This window comes from Salvelinus fontinalis, chromosome 21, assembly GCF_029448725.1.
Source record: "Salvelinus fontinalis isolate EN_2023a chromosome 21, ASM2944872v1, whole genome shotgun sequence".
Taxonomy (NCBI): Eukaryota; Metazoa; Chordata; class Actinopteri; order Salmoniformes; family Salmonidae; genus Salvelinus; species Salvelinus fontinalis.
The window spans coordinates 27,805,198-27,827,482 of NC_074685.1; the positions used below are offsets into that span (position 1 = coordinate 27,805,198).

At 40.0% G+C, this 22,285-nt stretch overlaps 1 protein-coding gene and 1 long non-coding RNA gene across 4 annotated transcripts in view; one reads left to right on the forward strand and one right to left on the reverse strand.

Annotated features, from left to right (window-relative positions):
- Nucleotides 1-1,901: 1,901 nt before the first annotated feature.
- LOC129818530 (uncharacterized) lies at nucleotides 1,902-18,037 on the reverse strand. Its single transcript, XR_008753956.1, has 2 exons — nucleotides 17,904-18,037; nucleotides 1,902-10,024 (listed from the first exon to the last, which is right to left on the reverse strand). It is a non-coding gene; the product is annotated as an uncharacterized LOC129818530 (long non-coding RNA).
- The window catches only part of LOC129818528 (leucine-rich repeat transmembrane neuronal protein 4-like), a 124,254-nt gene continuing 118,547 nt past the window's right edge, over nucleotides 16,579-22,285 (forward strand). Inside the window, exon 1 of one of the 3 annotated variants that reach the window (XR_008753955.1) lies at nucleotides 16,579-17,418. Coding sequence is in view for 1 of the 3 variants with exons in the window: in XM_055874523.1 (XP_055730498.1) it covers nucleotides 17,415-17,418 (4 nt within the window). In the remaining 2 variants the exon portion in view is untranslated. The remainder of the gene's footprint in view (nucleotides 17,419-22,285) is intronic. The other 2 variants (XM_055874524.1, XM_055874523.1) reach the window with 2 other exon arrangements.

The window sequence follows — 22,285 nt, forward strand, 5'->3', positions numbered from 1 at the left end:
AAGTCTATCAGAATTCCAGTCATTCCAATAAATGTTACAGTATACTCCTTGATCTTCAAGAATTGGACTTGGAAATATGGAAGTATAGATTAGCCAAATTGTTCTAACTGAGCATAACTAAGAACATATTTGCCAGCCCTACTCTGTTGTTTATGATTTTGTTGTCATGGAGAACTGATTGGGCTCATTGATTCAAGTTGAAAAATGTATGCTGCGCTCATGGAATGGCATGCTTTAAGCACTACTGAAAAGTGCTATTTACATGTGAAAATGAATGCCATATGCTGCATTTGCTAAAGGCCTATTGTTTACCTTTTTGTTGGTGACACCTTGATATCTTGATAATATGCAGCTGTTTAAAGGACAAATCCACAGATGAAACAATAACAAAATGGCCATCCCGCCTCTGTTTTGGTTAAAAGTTGAGGGATGGACCTTGAGAAATGTAACCACGCTCAGATTAATAGACAGAGCTATGGATGCAATGACTGACCATCCATGATATCACAATTATTGTTTCAAGCATGCTATGAGGCTATACAGTGTTTGTTTGCAATTACAATGTTTGCAAACATTGGAAATAATCAAGCTTATATTTTGGGTTCTCATGGAGTGTGACAGTTTAACTAAGCTCATGAGGCATTTATAAGTTATATTCTTCAAGAATCAATGGATATATATATGCATTTCTCCTGTCTTATCTGGCATCCTGTGTGAATTTAAGTATGCTCCCTCTAATTCTCTCTTTCTCTTTCTCTCTCTCTCTCTCTCTCTCTCTCTCTCTCTCTCTCTCTCTCCCTCTTTCTCTCTGAGCCCTAGGACCATGCCTCAGGACTACCTGGCCTGATGACTCCTTACTGTCCCAGTCCACCTGGTCGTGCTGCTCCTCCAGTTTCAACTATTCTGCCTGCGGCTATGGAACCCTGACCTGTTCATCGGACGTGCTAACATGTCCCGGACCGGCTGTTTAAGACTCTCTCTCTACCGCACCTGCTGTCTCTAACTTTGAATGATCGGTTATGAAAAGCCAACTGACATTTACTCCTGAGGTGCTGACCTGTTGCACCCTCTACAACCACTGTGATTATTATTATTTGACCCTGCTGGTCATCTGTGAACGTTTGAACATTTTGGCTATGTACTTTTATAATCTCCACCCAGCACAGCCAGAAGAGCCTGGTTCCTTTCTAGGTTTCTTCCTAGGTTCCTGCCTTTCTAGGGAGTTTTTCCTAGCCACCGTGAATCTACATCTGCATTGCTTGCTGTTTGGGGTTTTAGGCTGCATTTCTGTACAGCACTTTGTGACATCAGCTAATGTAAGAAGGCTTATGTATTTTATTTTTTTATCTGCATGAATTAGATTGAGTAATAAAAGGCCCACTTATTCCATAGGCTGGGATCCGCACAATGCAGCTGTTGCAAGAGTGCATATTTCACTGGTTGTCCACTGTTTTCAAAAACAATGATTGATAGGCAGCTTAAACTTCTTGAATTAAAACATTACTGGGTTCAAATACACATTTAGATTTGTGAACAGCCATCCACAACAACCACAATCCGTAAGGCGCAAATAGCTAAATGAGAGAGCAGCAGTGTGATTCACATCAATGCACTATGTAGATATCAATACTAAGTGATATCTGTATCACTGTCGACTACACCACTACTGTCATCCTTACCTCCAAGCCTTTATTCATGCTGGATCATCTTTGGATGCTGACAGCAGTCGCACCATTGGAAGACATGGATTGGACTGTAGCCTACAAAGCCTATTCCTGCTCTTACAATTACCTTTTTTGTTGTTGCAATCCCTTCCTTGTAATCCGTTACTCCCCAACGTTGGTCTTCTGTGTGTTATATCAATGTATAAATATAAATAATAAAGAGAATCACACACTCCATAAACTCCCAGTCATTTATTGGGTAAATCACCAACATTTCAACATCACTGTGCCTTCTTCAGGGTAATGTCATGAATACATGAACCAGGTTATGTATACAAACAGTGCAATTAGTGCAACCAATGACAATAGTGAGGGATGTGTCATAATGATTAAGTTAATTAGATTTAATTAGTGCAACCAATGACAATAGTGAGGGATGTGTCATAATGATTAAGTTAATTAGATTTAATTAGTGAAACTGATACTGAAAAAAACTATAGTTTATGGCATATGAAATATATTAGGCTATTGTTATCATATGGAAACATCATTTAATATTGTACATAATATTAGCATCAACATACATTATTGTTTAATTCAATTTCACATATTTAATTGTTTTCTTATTTAATGTAATATTTGGTTAAACCTTGATGCATAAAAAGCATCATCAACAGAGGGAACATATTAGGTGTATGCTAATAAGCTGTAGAAAGAATATATCAATTTATAAGACTTGTTCAAAAAAGAAGGAATTGTTCATAAGGGCCTGAGATCAGTATTCAGAAGTCAATATTCAGACCAATGTTTTTAGACAGGATATCCAGTAAGCCTCCTTTGTAGTAGTAGGATCTCGATGTTACCTCCTCTCCTTGGTAGAGCAACGTGCTCAATGCCTGTGTATTTGAGGGAGGAGATTGGATGGTTAGCTTCAACAACATGAGCTGCTACTGGATAGTCAGTGTTCTTACACCTGATTGAGCTGCGGTGTTCAGCTATGCATTGTTTTGTCTTTTTGTTTGTCCTACATAGGCTTTTCCACAAAAACAGTGTAAAATAGGCTGTTTTCTCCAATCCCTTCCGGCACTAACCTTGGATGGCTCTTCTTATCTATCACAGGTGAATGCACTTCAACAAAGGTGCAGCCTCCTAGCTCAGCCAGCTCCCAAAGGCCCCAAAAAACTGCACGAGAGGGGAAACAAAAATACAACTCTGGCCTTTCCGTTTTTTTTTATCTGTTTCTGCCTTCAGTTCATTTAACAAAGATGTAAAGGAGGTTAATTAACGTTGCATGAAAAACGCTTCTCAAATTCGGCAAAATTAAATATGAAATGAAACAACAATCCCAAACAGATTTGGATCAAACCAACAATGATTATTCTGATAAAACAACAATACCCAACACATATTCATATTTATTTATCATCAACAACATTGTAATTAGTGTGCCTTTGAGAATGTTTTGCTTGGAGTATGCATTTTCATTGGAATTAAAGTGGAGGACCACAGGCTGCTCAAAGTTAAACTGGAGGGGATAAGAAACTCTAGCATCCTGTAATTGGACCTAATTGATCCATTGGGTTTTATAGATCTGTATCATGTCACATTATGTAAATACCTCTTTCTCACAAATATATATCCCCTGTCCTTTTAACTAGTTCATTGTGGAGCTCCAGTGAGTGGAACAGCTGCAGTGGGCCCCCAATGGTGGAAGCAGCTTTCCTCTGATGCTAGGACAGCAGAGTCCCTGCCCATCTTCTGAAAACTGAAACCCTAACTCTTCAAAGAGTATCTTTAAGGTCCAATGCAGCAGTTTTTATCAAAACATTTAATAATTTCTGGGTAACAATTAAATACCTTAATGTGATTGTTTTCAATTTAAAGGGTCAAAAATAAAAAATAAACGGTTCTTAGCAAAGAGCATTTTCTCAAGCAAGAATTTTGCTAGGAGTATGTGGGAATGGTTTGAGTAGGGAGGGGAAAGCAGAACATTTGCTGTTATTGGCAGAGATGTTTGGAACTCTTTCTTATTGGTCTATTAACTAATCTACCGCATGGTGATGTCACCATGGAAGGCCAAAACTCCCTCCCACCAAAACAGACAGAAATATCAGGATGTCTTTTTTTTATTTTACTTTTTATTTTATTTTTATTTTACCGTTATTTTACCAGGTAAGTTGACTGAGAACACGTTCTCATTTGCAGCAACGACCTGGGGAATAGTTACAGGGGAGAGGAGGGGGATGAATGAGCCAATTGTAAACTGGGGATTATTAGGTGACCATGATGGTTTGAGGGCCAGATTGGGAATTTTCAAACAGCTTTTACACTAATAGGGCATTATCATAATTTTCACAATATTATTCCAACCTCATAATGTAGACATAAACAATGCCTTCAGAAAGTATTCATACCCCTTGACTTATTCCACATTTAGTTGTGTTACAGTCAGAATTCAAAATTGATTACATTTAAAATAATTCTCAGCCAATACACACAAAACCCCTTTTAACAAAGTGAAAACATGTTTTTATACATTTTTGCATATTTATTGAAAATGAAATACATAAATATATATACCTAAAAAATACTACTTTTACATTACTGTGTAGTTTACCAATATAATGGTCTGATGGTGAAGTGGACATACTAGGTATTCATATCCTGAAAGAAAGAAATCATCTCACTACAATACCTTTTAACAGAAAGTTAGCAAAAATAGATCCTGCTACCATGGAAAGGAAAATACCTGTCTATTTGTGGAAAAATCACCCTGATTAACTATTTGCCGTTATGGCCCTGCCTATACCTAATTACTTGATTTTTTAATTATATGAACAAAAAATATTCAACTTTATTTGGAATGGCAAGCCAGACATTTTTTTATGATCCTGTTTATGTAATGAATATGAATTCAAAGGGCAGAAATTATTAAATAATAAAGCATTAGACCTCTCACTAAAGGCTGCAGTCATACAAAAGCTATACTTAAATCCAAACTGGTTCTCTAGCAGATGAGTAAGAATGGCCCACCCCATGTTCAATAATAGCCTTTTTCCCATTATTCAGATTACCAACCTCTTACTTTCGGTTATTTGAAAATGAAATAATCTCCAAAAATTGCTATTTTTAAACCAAGCCGTAGAAAGTTTGTTGCAATTTCAGTTTTATCCACCAGAAAATAAAGAACAAATTTTAGAAAAAATATTCTGTTTAAACTTAAATATACTAATTGATAAAGCAACATTATTTTTGGAGAACATTTATAATCTTTGCAAATAATATCATGAACAGGAATGGTGGAGTTATGTCACACATGCAGCTAACACAAATATATGGTCTCCCCTATCCAAAATTACAACCAATTAATTGCATTTCCGCAAAAATGGAAGAGGCAAGTGGAAGGGGAAGAAGGTAAGGAACTTGTCTGTTGGTCCTGCATTAAAGACCCAAACTGGTTAAAGAAAATTGTGATGAATAAAAAACTATACCAGTTTAATTTAAGAACCAAAAAATTGACAGCTGTGCTAAACAGGTTAGTTGAGAAAATAGTTGATAAGAGATTTATGAACTGATACACAAAACGAAGCAAGATTCATGACTTAGAGTTGTTCAATTTAAATAATTATATAAAATTATTGCAACCAATAGAATGTTATATATATATATATATATATATACAGTGGGGAGAACAAGTATTTGATACACTGTCGATTTTGCAGGTTTTCCTACTTACAAAGCAGGTCTATAATTTTTATCATAGGTACACTTCAACTGTGAGAGACGGAATCCAAAACAAAAATCCAGAAAATCACATTGTATGATTTTTAAGTAATTAATTAGCATTTTATTACAGGACATAAGTATTTGATCACCTACCAACCAGTAAGAATTCCGGCTCTCACAGACGTGTTCGTTTTTCTTTAAGAAGCCCTCCTGTTCTCCACTCATTACCTGTATTAACTGCACCTGTTTGAACTCATTACCTGTATAAAAGACACCTGTCCACACACTCAATCAAACAGACTCCAACCTCTCCACAATGGCCAAGACCAGAGAGCTGTGTAAGGACATCAGGGTTAAAATTGTAGACCTGTACAAGGCTGGAGTGGGCTACAGGACAATAGGCAACCAGCAGCTTGGTGAGAAGGCAACAACTGTTGGCACAATTATTAGAAAATGGAAGAAGTTCAAGATGACGGTCAATCTCCCTCGGTCTGGGGCTCCATGCAAGATCTCACCCCGTGGGGCATCAATGATCATGAGGAAGGTGAGGGATCAGCCCAGAACTACACGGCAGGACCTGGTCAATGACCTGAAGAGAGCTGGGACCACAGTCTCAAAGAAAACCATTAGTAACACACTACACCGTCATGGATTAAAATCCTGCAGCGCACGCAAGGTCCCCCTGCTCAAGCCAGCGCATGTCCAGGCCCGTCTGAAGTTTGCCAATGACCATCTGGATGATCCAGAGGAGGAATGGGAGAAGGTCATGTGGTCTGATGAGAAACAAATAGAGCTTTTTGGTCTAAACTCCACTCGCCGTGTTTGGAGGAAGAAGAAGGAGGAGTACAACCCCAAGAACACCATCCCAACCGTGAAGCATGGAGGTGGAAACATCATTCTTTGGGGATGCTTTTCTGCAAAGGGGACAGGACGACTGCACCGTATTGAGGGGAGGATGGATGGGGCCATGTATCGCGAAATCTTGGCCAACAACCTCCTTCACTCAGTAAGAGCATTGAAGATGGGTCGTGGCTGGGTCTTCCAGCATGACAACGACCCGAAACACACAGCCAGGGCAACTAAGGAGTGGCTCCATAAGAAGCATCTCAAGGTCCTGGAGTGACCTAGCCAGTCTCCAGACCTGAACCCAATAGATAATCTTTGAAGGGAGCTGAAAGTCCGTATTGCCCAGCGACAGCCCCGAAACCTGAAGGATCTGGAGAAGGTCTGTATGGAGGAGTGGGCCAAAATCCCTGCTGCAGTGTGTGCAAACCTGGTCAAGAACTACAGGAAACGTATGATCTCTGTAATTGCAAACAAAGGTTTCTGTACCAAATATTAAGTTCTGCTTTTCTGATGTATCAAATACTTATGTCATGTAATAAAATGCAAAATAATTACTTAAAAATCATACAATGTGATTTTCTGGATTTTTTTAGATTCCGTCTCTCACAGTTGAAGTGTACCTATGATAAAAATTACAGACCTCTACATGCTTTGTAAGTAGGAAAATCTGCAAAATCGGCAGTGTATCAAATACTTGTTCTCCCCACTGTATATATGGAGTTACAACCATCCCATCCCAGCTCTGCAGAATCATTGTTTTACTTGTTTTGGTCACAGGTTCAGGAATGGCTCAAGAATTGCAACATTTACCTGGAGTTAACTCTGCAAATAACACTGCTGGGTGACTTGAAAAGTCAAAGTCAATCGATCAATAATATAATACACTTAGCAAAGAATATTATGTTTAAATTACAATCTGTAGAAACTATGAGAATAGAAAGGTTCAGAACTTTTGTGACCCATCACAGCACAGTTATAAAATATATGGCAAATAGAAATCAAAACTGGATGGTGTTCAGAGATAGATGGGAGGGGTTGAGGGGAGCTGAAGGGTGGGACAAAATAACTAATGTAAAATGTATGAAGTATGTATAAGCGGGAGGTAGAATCCTAAATATTGTTGTCTATTAGTTTACTCCAAATAGAGGAGGGATGGTAGGGTTAGGGGAAAATAATAAATAAGGAAAACATTTAAAAATATATGGGGGAATGGAAATTATGCAGATCATTACATTGATAGAAGCCGCAATCTATCTGCAATATTAAAGCTCATCTTAGAAACTTCTTCACAAAGACAGCTGTAATCACTGCCAAAGGTGATTCGAACATGTATTGACTCAGGGGGCTGAATGCTTATCTAATAAAAATATGAGTGTTTTACTTTCCATAAATATGAAAAAATATATACTTTGATATTACAGAGTATTTTGAGTTAAATGGTTAACAAAAAAATGACAATAAAATCCATGTCAATTAACTTTGTAACACAATAAAATGTGGTAAATACTTTCTGGTGTAAATACTTTCTGAAGGCACTCTATATAAAACATAGGATAATCAGTTTTTTGACTGCACTGCGACTTGTCCTACAAGCTCTGACTTTGCTAATGACCTCCTTAATGAGGAAACATTTACTTACTATGACTGAGATATGTGGTTGTATCACCTAGCTATTTTAAGATGAATTCACTAACTCTAAGTCGCACTGGATGAGAGCGTCTGCTAAATAAATAGAATGTAAATGTAGGTATGAAGCTGTAGATATGGTGGCAGTGGCAGCATAATGCATGGCCATGTTTAAGGCAGGCACTTTTGACATGTTTAGAACGTAAACATGGCCACTGCATTGTCAATAACAAAATAGGAAAATATGCTTCATTGTATTAGTATTCAGCATTGTATTAGGATCCCCATTAGGGGCTGCCAAAGCAGCCGCGCTACTCTTCCTGGGATTCAAACAGGAACTAAACACCTCACAACAAGACAACAGTCTAAATCATACATAAAACAATACAGTAGTACATTGTAGTTCAGCTGTTGTGAACTGAGATATGTGCTTACACACTTGAGATTAGCAGCCTGCCCATGTTCTACCCGTGCGAGCTTGTGTCCATGGAGACCCCGCCGGCAGAGACAGATGGTAAGGCATTCTCTGCCACACACAGATGCCCACCTCTTATCTTTCCCATGTCTTTATAGGACAAAGCGCAGAGACCGGAAGAAATACAGGCTTTTCATGTAAACACAAAAACAAGAGAAATCGCTAAATCAAATCAAAGTTTATAGATTACACAGATGTTGTTATAGCAGGTGTAGCAACATGCTTGTGTTACCAGCTCCAACAGTGCAGTAGAATGTCTCACAAATACAATACAAATACACAATAATCACAAAAAAATTTAAACAAGAAATCAAGAAATAACATTCCAAAGTAGATATATTAGAGTGAGCATGTTTGAGAATCCAGAATAGACCGTATATCATTTGGAAAATAAAATTGTATGTACAGTAGTAGGTATATTAGGATGAGCTAATGCTAGTTGTACTTCATGAGCTAGTAGTAAAACAAAAACACAGCAAATGGGTTAGCATGAACGACTACACTTACAGATGTGAGTAGGATACAAGAATCCCATCTAGAATGTCAAAGAGATGTTTTATTACATCCAGCTCTTTCAAAAGATTTTGGCAGTGCAGTGCCAATAGATTTATTTCAACAACTCAACAATCCTCTTCTCTGATCTCAGCTGATGGAGGTGCTTTGTGCTTTTTGTCTTTCAGGTAGTTAAACAACCGCCCATATGTCTGTTTCCATGTACAGCCGCTCCCAGCAACCTCTGCTGCACGGTTTGTAACAGAAGCCTCCAGATTGGCCCACAGCTTGGGGTAAAGGTTAATGGAGTCGACCCATAAACAAGGATTCAAAGGCTCCAGCTTGTGTTGCTGCAACCTTGGCATTAACACCTCCTAATGTTTGAAGAAAATCTGGAAAAATAATGTTTTTGGTAACATAAAGAAATGACATGTTTTTAATTGTCTTCAGGTTTTGTGATGATCTTTTTCTCTGTATAGACCATTTCACAGATGATTGTCTTTCAAGTGTCATCACCTGAATTTGGTGTCAGGTTAAAAAGCACTTGAGGCAGATGGAGGTGATTGTGGCAGAGTTAAGATCAGAGGAAATAGGTTTAGAAGAGATCCAGCAGCACTAAGAACATGTGCTGGCTTAATTCGATCATGTGAGAATGAGAGAACAAGGCTGTCTATCACCCTGGAGATAGATGCCTGACGGGGAGGATTCTGTCACAGCCACTTATCATACACATGCTAGAGACACACACACACACAGTTTAAAGAAGGTATCAGTGAAGGACGGTAAAAATACTATTGAAAGATCAATCCATAAAGGGCAGAGCGATGGCACAGGTTTACAAGTGGGCTGTATTTCCCGAGGAGGTGGAATCACAGCCGTGGTCCATGAGTTGGCGCTGCTGCTGGCTCCAGAACTTTGCAGGGTATTAATTGTTTCACCGCTGTCAGCAGAATGATCTCGGCTTGTTGAACTCCATCCAAAAGTAAACCCATCAGCCAAATTGGATGGGAGCGGATACAAGTCCCAGTAATGGGTGGTGTGTTTTAAAAGCAGCAGAGAAAGTGTCAGAATAGGTGTCTTGCTCCATTTGAAGTAGTGTGCTGAACACAGGTAAAATGTCACAGCCTTTTTGGTTAATGCCCATCATCAAGGGGATCAGGAGGATAAGCAGGGAGGGATTTCTGCATGGTTCAATCTGTAAAAGATATTCAGATAAAATGTTAACCATAAAAGAAAGCTATGATTAATGTGACCTATTCATGGCCCCATCCCAGACTGGGAAAGGGAGTTACTCAAAAAGTTGTATCCGGTTCGCTCAGCTCAACTGAACTCACTTTGACTGGACTCAACTGAACTTAACGCAACACCAGTAAAGACACTCCTCTGAACTCCACTCCAATTGCTATTACTTAAAAGTCCTTTCGAGCAATGTAAAATGTTCAAATATACTAGCATAGATTTTTTATTGAATTTGAGGAGATCTTCCTTTTAAGTGTTATTGACTCTAGAAACATTTATTTCTATAGATATCACAAAAGTCTCTGTGATGACGTGACACAGTTACTCTGGCACCAGCATGGGCTACTAAGCAAACTCTGGATTTTTTCTGAACAACATCATAACGTTTGATGAACTACTGTGTACTCAGTGGCACATTCATATAGCCTTTTCAACATAACACCACAATATGCTCTGAATGCCTCCAACATATTTCACAGATGTTACACTCAAACCCTTTTAACACTAGAACCATAAAGATTTGACACCTGCCGAATAGCGCCAAGAGCTTCCTAAGAAAACATTTGAAAAAAATACAGCAAACATGAAATTATAAAAAGAGATATGAAACATCTTACATCTTAAATGTTGACATGTTATATTCCTTTTCTCCTCATATCGGTCCATTTCACCTTGGAGTTAATAAATGTTTTTACCCCAGAGTCAATGACACACAAGAAATTCAGCTGTGTTATTGCATGTTTTAAAAGATCCAGTGCTGCAAATGTTGCCTGGGTAGTGCCGATGGAATTGATATCAACAAATTGCCACTGGATTTTCAGAGAGTAGTGTCAGAACCCACAGTAAAATGCCACAGACATCAACACCAACAGCTAAAATACCTTTTCAGGTTAGAAATCTACTGGCTACGCGTTTTATAATATTTTTCCGCAGATGCATTTATCCTTGATTACTTCACCAGAGATTTGTTGGAGTCCAAAATGTTGCTTCTTCTGCTGATAAATTAACACAACAACGTCTCCCTGTGTAGAAGCACCTGCGTTCCTTGACTTCACTTTGACCCCCAGGGAATGTTTGCTCTAGTCTTGTATTTATTCTTAGCCTTCAGGAAGCATGCTATCCCTAACTAGATCAACTGTGAGATGTTACTTGCTTTTCCTTATAGAGGAACAGACAGACCTGAAACTATTATGTTTTTAATTATTTAACTAGGCAAGTCAGTTAAGAACACATTTTTATTTACAATGACGGCTTACACCGGCCAAACCCGGATGACACTGGGCCAATTATGAGCCGCCCTTTTGACACCAGCTCGTCGAACATCTCATTCCAAAATCATGGGCATTATTATGGAGTTGGTCCCCCCTTTCCTGCTATAACAGCCTCCACTCTTCTGGGAAGGCCTTCCACTAGATGCTGGAACATTGCTGCAGGGACGATTAGGCGATTAGGCCTGGCTCGCAGTCAGCTTTACAATTCGTTCCAAAGGTATTTGATGGGGTTGAGGTCAGGGCTCTGTGCAGGCCAGTCAAGTTCTTCCACACCGATCGCAGCAAATCATTTCTGTATGGACCTCACTTAGGGCATGGGAGCATAGTCATCCTGAAACAGGAAAGGGCCTTCCCCAAACTGTTGCCACAAAGTTGGAAGCACAGAATCGGCTTGAAGGTCAATTTATGTTGTAGCATTAAGATTTCCTTCACTGGAACTCAGGGGCCATGAAACCATGAAAAACAGCCCCGGACCATTATTCCTACTCCACCAAACTCTACAGTTGGCACTATGTATTGGGGCAGGTAACGTTCTCCTGACATCCGCCAAACCCAGATTCGTCCGTCGAACTGCCAGATGGGGAGGCATGATTCATCACTCCAGAGAACTTGTTTCCAGCAAACGCTTGGTATTGGGCATGAGGATCTTAGGCTTTTGTGCGAATGCTCGGCCATGGAAATCCATTTCATGAAGTTTCTGAAGATAAGTTATTGTTGCTTCCAGAGCAGTGGATGCTGCTAAGGGTAGGACGGCTCATAATAATGGCTGGAATGGAGTAAATGGAATGGTATCAGAAACGTGTTTTCATACCATTGCATTCACTCCATTCCAGCCAAATGACACCGTTCCAGCCATTATTATGAGCCGTCCTCTCCTCAGCAGCCTCCACTGTTCCAGAGGCAGGTTGGACCTCGTAGTGAGTGTTGCAACCGTGCTGCAACCATTTCTATGCGCTTCAGTACACGGCAGTCCCATTCTGTGAGTTTGTGTGGCCTACCTCGCGGCTGAGCTGTTTTTGCTCCTAGTGGACTTTCCATTTCACAATAAGAGAAATGACAGCATGGCAGAAATTTGATGAACTGACTTATTGGGAAGGTGGCATCCTATGATGGTGACACATTGAAAGTCACTGAGCTCTTCAGTATGGCCATTCTACTGCCAATGTTTGTATTTGGAGATTGCATGGCTGTGTGCTCGATTTTATACTGTGGCTGAAATAGCCAAATCCACTAATTTGAAGAGGTGTCCACATACTTTTGTATATATATAGTGTATGTACAGTGTGTATCAGCATCCATAAGTTGCCCTGGGTCTTAATTAAGTGTGATTATTATTTGGTCACAATATGTTTGGATAGTCGGGATAAGCAATTAGGGTTAGGGTTATGGTTAAGATACGGGTTAAGGGTTAGATACTGTATGTGGTTAGGGTTAGTAGATAGTTAGTTGAAATGTTACTAGTCTGTAGAGTTTCTACAGGTAGACTATCAAAATAAAGCGTTACCTATTATTTTGTACGTCAATAAATACTCTGATGATCAGGTTATGATCTTCAGTTTGTGTCTAATTAGAGTTACTAGGTAGTTACACAGATGGTTCCAGTGATAATAAAAACAACAATTTTGAATTCCCTTCGCAACAACAGCCAGTTCAGCACCTGGACAGCGGCCAGACTGAGCTGCTCCTGGCAGTCTAATTTTGGTCACGCATGATGTCTGGTCACGCATGATGTTTGAGTGATTTGCACTGTAGTGAGACTTGACAAAACAGAAGGACAACATTTATTATGCAGTATGCTAACTTTTTTCTCTCTCTGGCTCAGTATTATATTCTCAAAAACAAAAGTGGCATTCGAACACTGGTAAGGCAAAAGGTTCAGATACTTTTTGATCTTGCAATCCATCAAACAAAATAGCCTAATAACCTCTCAAGCCTGACTCTTTTGAGTTGTTGTTTATCACTGAGAATGCAGCCAAAAGCACGGCCAACTGTAATGCATTAAGCGCAAGGTAAAGTTCCCATTATCCGTAATTAAGTCAGCGATGAGGAGCTGCGGGAGACCTGTCCGATAAAAACGACAGCCATGACCCGGATATCTTGTTCTATTAACAGCAGTGGTCCGCTATACGGATAGCCATGCTAGCTTCACCCTCATGTCGGTGCTAGCAAGCTAGCAAGCAGACTAGGTAGTGCTAAGTATTACCAGCCAATCCAGTAGGGGCCGGAAACTACAGTGAGCTTTGATTGGTCAATAGCAAGGAGTATGCAAAAAAGTTCAGCTTTCCTCTTTAGTCCCGCCCAGTTCACACACCCTCGCCCATGCTTGCATTGCCCAACAGTCCCCCGCCCACTTCGCTTCCCTTCATTTAAAACAAATGTTGTTTAATCGAACCCACCGTGTTAGTTCGACTTATGCCATAAGGGTCACTGTGCGCTATTTATGCATAAAAACTTCAGAGACTAAAGCTTACTACAAGCTCTATGCAGCTGCAAGATTCAAAGTCTTTCAATGTCGTCACAAAAGGGGCAGCTCCTTGTAAAACGCTCAGGCATTCGAAGTACTATTTTACTACCTGAAATTGAGACATGCCGTATCAATCCTTCCGCAGCCCGGGGGGCAGTGTTGCTGCTTGGTTCCTTGATCTGATTTATAGGCTATTCATCAAATACACTGAGGGTACAAAACATTATGCTCTTTCCATTACCAGGTGAATCCATGATCCCTTATTGATGTCACTTGTTAAATCCACTTCAATCAGTGTAGATGAAGGGGAGGAGACAGGTTAAAGAAGGATTTTGAGACATGTGTGCCATTCAGATGGTGTATATGTGCCATTCAGATGGTGATACAAAATATTCAAGTGCCTTTGAACGGGGTATGGTAGTAGGTGCCAGGTGCACCGGTTTGTGTCAAGAACTGCCCCTACGGTTTGTGTCAAGAACCGGCCCCTACTGTCATTAGGTGAATGCACCAATTTGTAAGTCGCTCTGGATAAGAGCGTCTGCTAAATGACTTAAATGTAAATGTAAACTGCAATGCTGCTGGGTTTTTCACGCTTCCCTGTGTGTATCAAGAATGGTCCACCACCTAAAAGACATCCAGCCAACTTGACACAACTGTGGAAAGCATTGGATCAACATGGGACAGCATTCCTGTGGAATGCTTTGACACCTTGTAGACTACATGCTCTGACGAATTGAGGCTGTTCTGAGGGCAAAGCGAGGAGGTGCAACTTAATATCAGAAAGGTGTTCCTAATGTTTTGAACGCTCAGTGTATATTCTCAGTGACTGTTCAAACAGTAAACCACTCAACAAGAATCCAGCAAAAAAGGTATTTTGTTTAAAAGTAATAACTAGTGATTACAGGCTATTGTGAAATGGTAGAACCTGATGTAGCCAACTAGCTAGCCATATGTTTTTTTCTCTGTCACCAAAACATTATGACTTTCTATTTTTAGCTGATATGGGATTGAATACACAAACAGCATTTCAAACAGGGATAATGTTTTAAGTTACACCGGCAAGGTATATCTTTTAAATCATAAATCTGATTATTTCACATGGAGATGTGGGAAGCTAAAAAGGTTAGCTAGCTTGCTATGTTTTTAGCCAGGTTAAAGCCAGCTAGCCAGGTGACTCTTCCATGCTTCCACAAAATGAAAAGACAAAACTAGAAAAAACTTTGCTATCGCACGGGCACACATAGATCAGCGGAGTGAAGCTTGTACAACAGAACAATGACCCAGATGTTTCAATGGATGTATATATATATCTGAAGCATCAAACTGGTATTTCCACTCACCACCAAGTATGGTGGTGAGAGGCAGCCCAGTGGCCGGCAGTAGGAGAAGATTGACGCGAGATGGATTTTGCCTGACATTCTGCTAATTTTCTCATTGATGGAACAATGCAACTCAAAACAGTTTTCTGTTCCCAAAACAAGAATATGTTACAAACAGAGTGGACTAAGTTTAGCAGACTTTACCCTTTGCCAAAGTTTCTAAAAATTGCATTGTTTAGAAGGAGTGCAAGGGTGAATTGAGTTATTGCAAACGCGCACTTCACAGAGCAGGCGTTCCCTAACTGAAATATGCAAATAGATGCTAGAACGCGGCAAAATAGGATCTCGTTAACTCGTGCTTGGCTCTGCCCACCTCCTTGCTTGTTCTACTATGATTCATTTGCTCCCATTAGAAACGACATGCTGTGGTCTATCTTGGGTTAGTTATAAAACTCTTTGCTCATACCCACTGGACACACACTGGTTCAATCAATGTTGTTTGCACATCATTTCAATTTGAAACCAATGTGGAATAGATGTTGAATTGACGTCTGTTCCTAGTGGGTAGTAACCTTAAATGTGCCTCAGACAGCCAATGTGACACGTTCAAATTAACTTTATTCCCCAAGCAACCGAAGTTCAGGGTTTATTTTTTCATTGCAGATGAAATTGAGGACTGGGCCATCTGTGTAGGCTATTTATTGCCTTCAAAGGCATCATTCACATAGGGTACACAGGGGCACATGCCCCCTCAGATGGTGTCCTTTAATACAACTTTCTTTTTTTTCTTTTTTCTTTTTTGTAATGCTAAATACTTGCCACTTCAATACTAGAAGCCATTTCAGGCTATCAAGTTAGAGTAGCTAGCTTGTCTAACTATCTTAGCTGGCATGCCTGCTGGCAAAGTTGGTAGACTTTAGAAAATCAATCAATAACTAAATGTACTGAATAAGAATCACATTCCTTTCAATATTTTACCCAGATTTTAGCAGAGATATAGAGAAGCATATTTTGTTCCTTAAAAAATGAACCACTAGTCAGGAGGATCCAGACAGCTCAGGAGGTATGCTTAGATATGCAGAAAAATGTACATATTTTTTTTTACGTAGAAAGCATAATTATTATGGATCTAGATTGCAGGAAAACGCTGTTTCAGGTGTTTAAAAAATACAAAATTCTCAAAAGTATGGATTGGGGCCTATCCCCCATCTGGACCACTCACCAGCCATCCTCATGTTCTTTGTACCCCTCAGATGTTTGGGGTGCATGACGCCCCTGATTGCATTTTCTCTTTTGCATTAGGCTACCATAAACAAATCTTAAATGGCACAATCAAACCAAATGAAAACTGCAACAACTACATGTAGTTTGCAAATTGCAATAGCCTATCGTGAAATAGCGTGTGACTGGTCAGCATCAGATAATATCCCTTTCTCCCTGTCATTATTTTTTTCTACTCTCAACACACAACCTACAAAGACTTGCACTGTATGCTGAGGGAGAGCCAAGGAAAATATGTTTATTCCGGGGGCGCTCTCTCGCCAGAAGAGGGCATTCCGATTCTTCCTGACAAAGTTGCCGTGATACATGCAGACGTGATGTTAACTACTCAAACGCTTACACTTATGCGCTTCTGGAATTGAGGAGAGAATAGGGGTGAAAGGGGGAATGCTCATCCTGCATGATTTTGGTTTGCTTACCGAGTAAAACTACCACAGACCCTTCGAATTCTCCTGTGATCAGGGTAAGCTTCTTTCGGGGGGAATGTGAATTCTCTGTCAGTCTTACTATAAACATTTTGACTCGCTTTTTACTGGGGAGATCTGCTGATATTCATACAGCCTCTTGGGGAAATCGTTGTTTTTGCATCATGCCATAATGGATGGATGGAGGGTGATGAGAACGTTTCGACTGGAATCTTTAAACTTTGCTATCACGCTTATTTTGGATTGTGATATATGACTTGGATGTGGCATCGTTTCTCAGACGCGCTGTTAATATTGGACACCACGATTTTACGCGGGAATTATGTGCATGGATATGGTAGAAAACTAGATCGGGAGACATGTTCCATGGTGAAACTACATGCTTGACACACGGATACCCCTCTGACTCGCTTATATTCCGGGGGCAGCGACGGGCAGGTGCGCGTTGGAATCGGCGGCTGCGCGAAGCGACTGGGGTCCTGGACTAGAACCGTACCGTCTGATGAGAGCGCGTGTCATGCGGACTCAGCTGTCGCGCGCTGTAAGGCTTTAAAACCTGTGGACAGGAGCTGACAGATAAGCTGATATGTGTAAGTATATGTGCCTGTAAATGTATCATATCTGCTCCATGTAGTGGAAACGAGAGTAAGGTAAGCTGCGTCTTTTCCCTCAAATTCGCTCCCAACATGCCAGCAGACTTACTGTGTCTGAGTGCATAAAGATCTAGTATGTTCAGATAAAAATTGTGTATTGCAACTATGAGATTTCCCAAAGCATTGTTATTTTGTATCTGTTATTAAACACGTTCAGCGCGCTCTTGTCCCTATGAATTTAGTCTGGATATGCCAAACAGAGTCGCAGAGCTGCAATGTGGTTATTTTTTATTTTACTGTTGTACTACAGGCGATGAATGCCTGTGTGCGATTAACAATTGGACACATATCAAATACGCCAATATGCCGTTCAAGCTTTGCCAGAGATTGCATCTGAATAACTGTTCGGTTAACAAAAATCTCTATAGTCTAATGCATCCGTTCGTTAGCTATATGGTTTGGAGCATCATATTTCTTCTTACCTGGTTTCTGAAGCAAATTCGGATCATTGACTGGGACTGGAATGCTAATTATGGCATATGTTGGATGCAAGTCAACTTTACAGAGCGTGGTCCTGCATAATTATCGAAAGCCCATTCATGGTTATGTTTTATTCATTTCGTGATCTAGAAGTGTCAGTGGTATGTCCAACATTAACTGAGAACAGACCATTTGAGTTTCATGAGTAGATTACATCCAGATTAATTACGCAGATACATTGTGCTAATAAGATCGATTAATATTTTATTTTGCTATATCATAAATCAGAAGGCTAGCGGTGTGTGCACCTGCTCCTTGTTTAGCCTTGAAGACAGTCTGTTATGCGCTCTCTTGCTGTTTGGTCATTGAGAGATGATTGTGGATCATTTTTGTTATTTGACCTAGCATCTACAAGGGGCTTGATGAATGCCATTTGGAGCACGAACAGCCTGCAAATTTCAGCATTAAATAGTGTGAGCATGTTCGCTCAAGTGTGTGTGTGTGTGTGTGTGTGTGTGTGTGTGTGTGTGTGTGTGTGTGTGTGTGTGTGTGTGTGTGTAGGTGCGTGCTCGCGTGCGTGTGTGATGAGGGGCAAGCCTACGGATGTGGTTAGATTTTTTAATAGCTTCCCCCCTGGTGTTTGAAATCATCAGTGTGTTTTTGTTAGCAGTTCATTTATCCACAGCCATTATTGAACTCTTACACAGATGGCCAAATGCACTGGCTATGCTGTGCCATTATTTTTTTAAGGTGGTATGATTTATCAGGCTACTGCACTGCATCGATACATTGTTTACCAGGGACATTATGCACCACAAAAATCTGAGGGGGCACAAATTACGTTAGGATGACTGGGGGGTGGTCTGGAAAAGGGCTACATTTGAGAATTTTGACATTTAAAAACAACCTTAAACAGATTTTTCCTGCAATCTAGAGCCATATTTATTATGTTTAAATCTATGTAAAAAACAATATGTGTAATTTTCTGCATATCAAATCATACCTCTTGATTTGTCTGTATACTGACTGGTGGTTCTTTAAAAAAGAAAACTAAGGCTTCTCTGCATCCCTGCTAAAATATTGGTAGAAGATTTAAAGGAATGTGAGTCTTATTCAGTAGGCCTATATTTAGTTATTGCTTGCTTTTCTAAAGTATACCAACCTTGCCAGCAGGCATACCAGCTAAGATAGTTAGACAAACTAGCTACTCTAACTTGATTGATAGCCTGACATGGCTTCTTGGTAGCTAGTTATGAGATTGGGATATTGGGAACTTATCTAGGCTAGCTAAAGCCAACTTCATGAAATTGCTAGGTGGCTTGTACTATTAAAAAAACAATAACAAATCTGAGGGGCACGTGCCCCTGTGCCCCCTATGGACATGACGTTGCTGTTGTTTAATGCAAAATTGGTCTGAAATAACTAACTTTAGGCTACTGTAACCATAGCTTGAGCACTTGAATTGCTCAAGCAGGGTGGATTGCATTAATTGTGCTCTTGGCGCACAGATCCCTTTAACGGGATCATTTTCATAAACATCCGCTGAATTGCAGAGCGCCAAATTCCCCAAAAATGACTAAAAATATTTAATTTCATGAAATCACAAGTGCAATATATCAAAACACAGCTTAGCTTGTTGTTAATCCACCTGTCGTGTCAGATTTTGAAAATATGTTTTACAGCGAAAGCAATCCAAGTGTTTGTGAGTTTATCGATCACTAGACAAAACATTACGAACAGCTAGCAGCAATGTAGATTGGTCACGAAAGTCAGAAAAGCAATACAATTAATCGCTTACCTTTGATGATCTTCGGATGTTTGCACTCACCAGACTCCCAGTTACACAATAAATGTTCCGCTAAACTATTCAATAAAAGAGATAAAGAAAATGTCGAGCTACAACTTTCAGGTCTGTTATACTCACAGACAATATTTCGAGTGGTTTTTTTTGAGTGTTTTCTATCCTAATCTGTCAATTATATGCATATTCTAGCATCTGGGCCTGAGAAATAGGCAGCTTACATTGGGAACGTTATTTTTCCAAACATAAAAATTCTGCCCCCAAGCTTTTAATGCAAAATTGGTTTGAAATAACTAATTCTGCAACAAAAAAAATCACACATGAATAAGGATAAATATGACTATTTATTATTTAGTCACAGTTTTGCAACAGCCTTTAGGCTATATACTGTAGCCATAGCTTGAGCCCTTGAATTGCTTATGACCATCATGCAGGGTGGATTGCATTAATTGTGCTTTTTCTCTCTTCCTTAGGTAACAAGCAAAACTACTCACTTGTATTCCAACGCACCTTTGTCATCCATAAACTTTGGTCTTGTAATCACATTACCGTTGTTGATTACTTAAAAATTGCTCCCTCAGTCATCTCACTGACTATTGGCAGTTAAACTCCTGACTCCTCTGATGCCATTTGTTAGCTGCATCATGTTGCGCATGACGCAGGGCTTCATGGCCCATAAACTGATGAGGTACGCACACTGCCATGCACTGCAATGTGGTCTTGTTTCTGCAAATACAAAGCCCACAAGCCATATAGCAATATGAGCTTCTGTGCCAACAGGTTGAATGGAAAAGACTATGTGCCCAAAATAGTTTTAATCCACATTAGTCATCATTGCCTCAGCACCAACTTATATATATATTTTTTGTAACAGTGATTTACAGTGCCTTCAGAAAGTTTTCATATCCATTGATTTATTTCATATTTTGTTACATCCTGAATTCAAAATGTATTAAATAGATTTTGTTCTCACCTATCTACCCCATAATGACAAAGTAAAAACACGTTTTTTGAAATTTTTGCAAATGTATTGAAAATTAAATACAGAAATATCTCGTTTACATACCAGTCAAAAGTTTGGACACTTTATTTTGACTATTTTCTAACTTGTAGAATAATAGTGAGGACCTCAAAACTGTGAAATAACACATATGGAATCATGTTGTAACCTAAAAAGTGTTAAACAAATCAAAATATATTTTATATTTGAGATTCTTCAAAGTAGCCACCCTTTGCCTTGATGACAGCTTTGCACACTCTATGCATTCTTTCAACCAGCTTCATGAGGAATGCTTTTCCAACATTATTGAAGGAGTTCCCACATATGCTGAGCACTTGTTGGCTGCTTTTCCTTCGCTCGGCGGTCCAACTCATCCCAGACCATCTCAATTGGGTTGAGGTCGGGTGATTGTGGAGGCCAGGTCATCTGATGCAGCACTCCATCACTCTCCTTAGTCAAATAGCCCTCATGCTGCCTGGGGGTGTGTTTTGGGTCAATATCCTGTTGAAAAACAATTAATAGTCCCACTAAGCGCAAACCAGATGGGATTTCGTATCGCTGCAGATTGCTGTGGTAGCCATGCTAGTTAAGTGTACCTTGAATTCTAAATAAATCACAGACACTGTCACCAGCAAAGCACCCCCACACCATCACACCCCCTCCTCCATGCTTCACGGTGTGAACAACACATGCAGAGATCATTCATCACCTACTCTGCGTCTCACAAACACACAGCGTTTGGAACCAAAAATCTCAAATTCGGACTCATCAGACCAAAGGACAGATTTCCAATGGTCTAATATCCATTGCTCGTGTTTCTTGGCCCAATCAGGTCTCTTCTTATTGGTGTCCTTTAGTAGTGGTTTCTTTGCAGCAATTTGACTATGAAGGCCTGATTCACACAGTCTCCTCTGAACAGTTGATGTTGAGATGTGTCTGTTACTTGATCTCTGTGAAGCATTTATTTGGGCTGCAATTTCTAAGGTTCAGTTAACTCTAATAACTCATCAAAAGCTAGCCAGCTAACTGGCTACCAGCTAACTGGCTACTAGTACAGAGGCCCATCGGACAAATTCTTTGGCCACTATACCCACCATACAGAGCCCTGCTGATTTGTCGTCTGAACCGTCACCTGAACCGGAACCCCAACAGATGCTAGCCAGCAAGCTAGCTACAAGCTAGTAGTCAGTTAGCGGTCATCAGCCACCTCTAGCACGGACAACTCTCGCCAGTCTGCACAGCGCGACTCAAACCAGAGCAATTCAAACTTTTTTTTCTCCATATCTCCGGATTCCTACCGCAAGCTCTGAACCTTTTATTTATTTATTTTGTATTTTAATTTTTTCACCTGGATCACCGCAGCTAGCTAGCTGCTATTGGAGTGGCCACTCCTGGCTAACGTCACTGTCCCGAAGCAATAACCAATTGGTAGGCCAATCTCCCGGCTAGCCAAAGAGGTCCATCAGTCACTACCAAATTCTTTGGCCACTATACCTATTTTGCCATTTGGCCTGGTTTACCACACGGAGCCCTGCTGATTCGTCTGCCGATGTAATAGCACGAGGGGGCCACACCAGACTTTC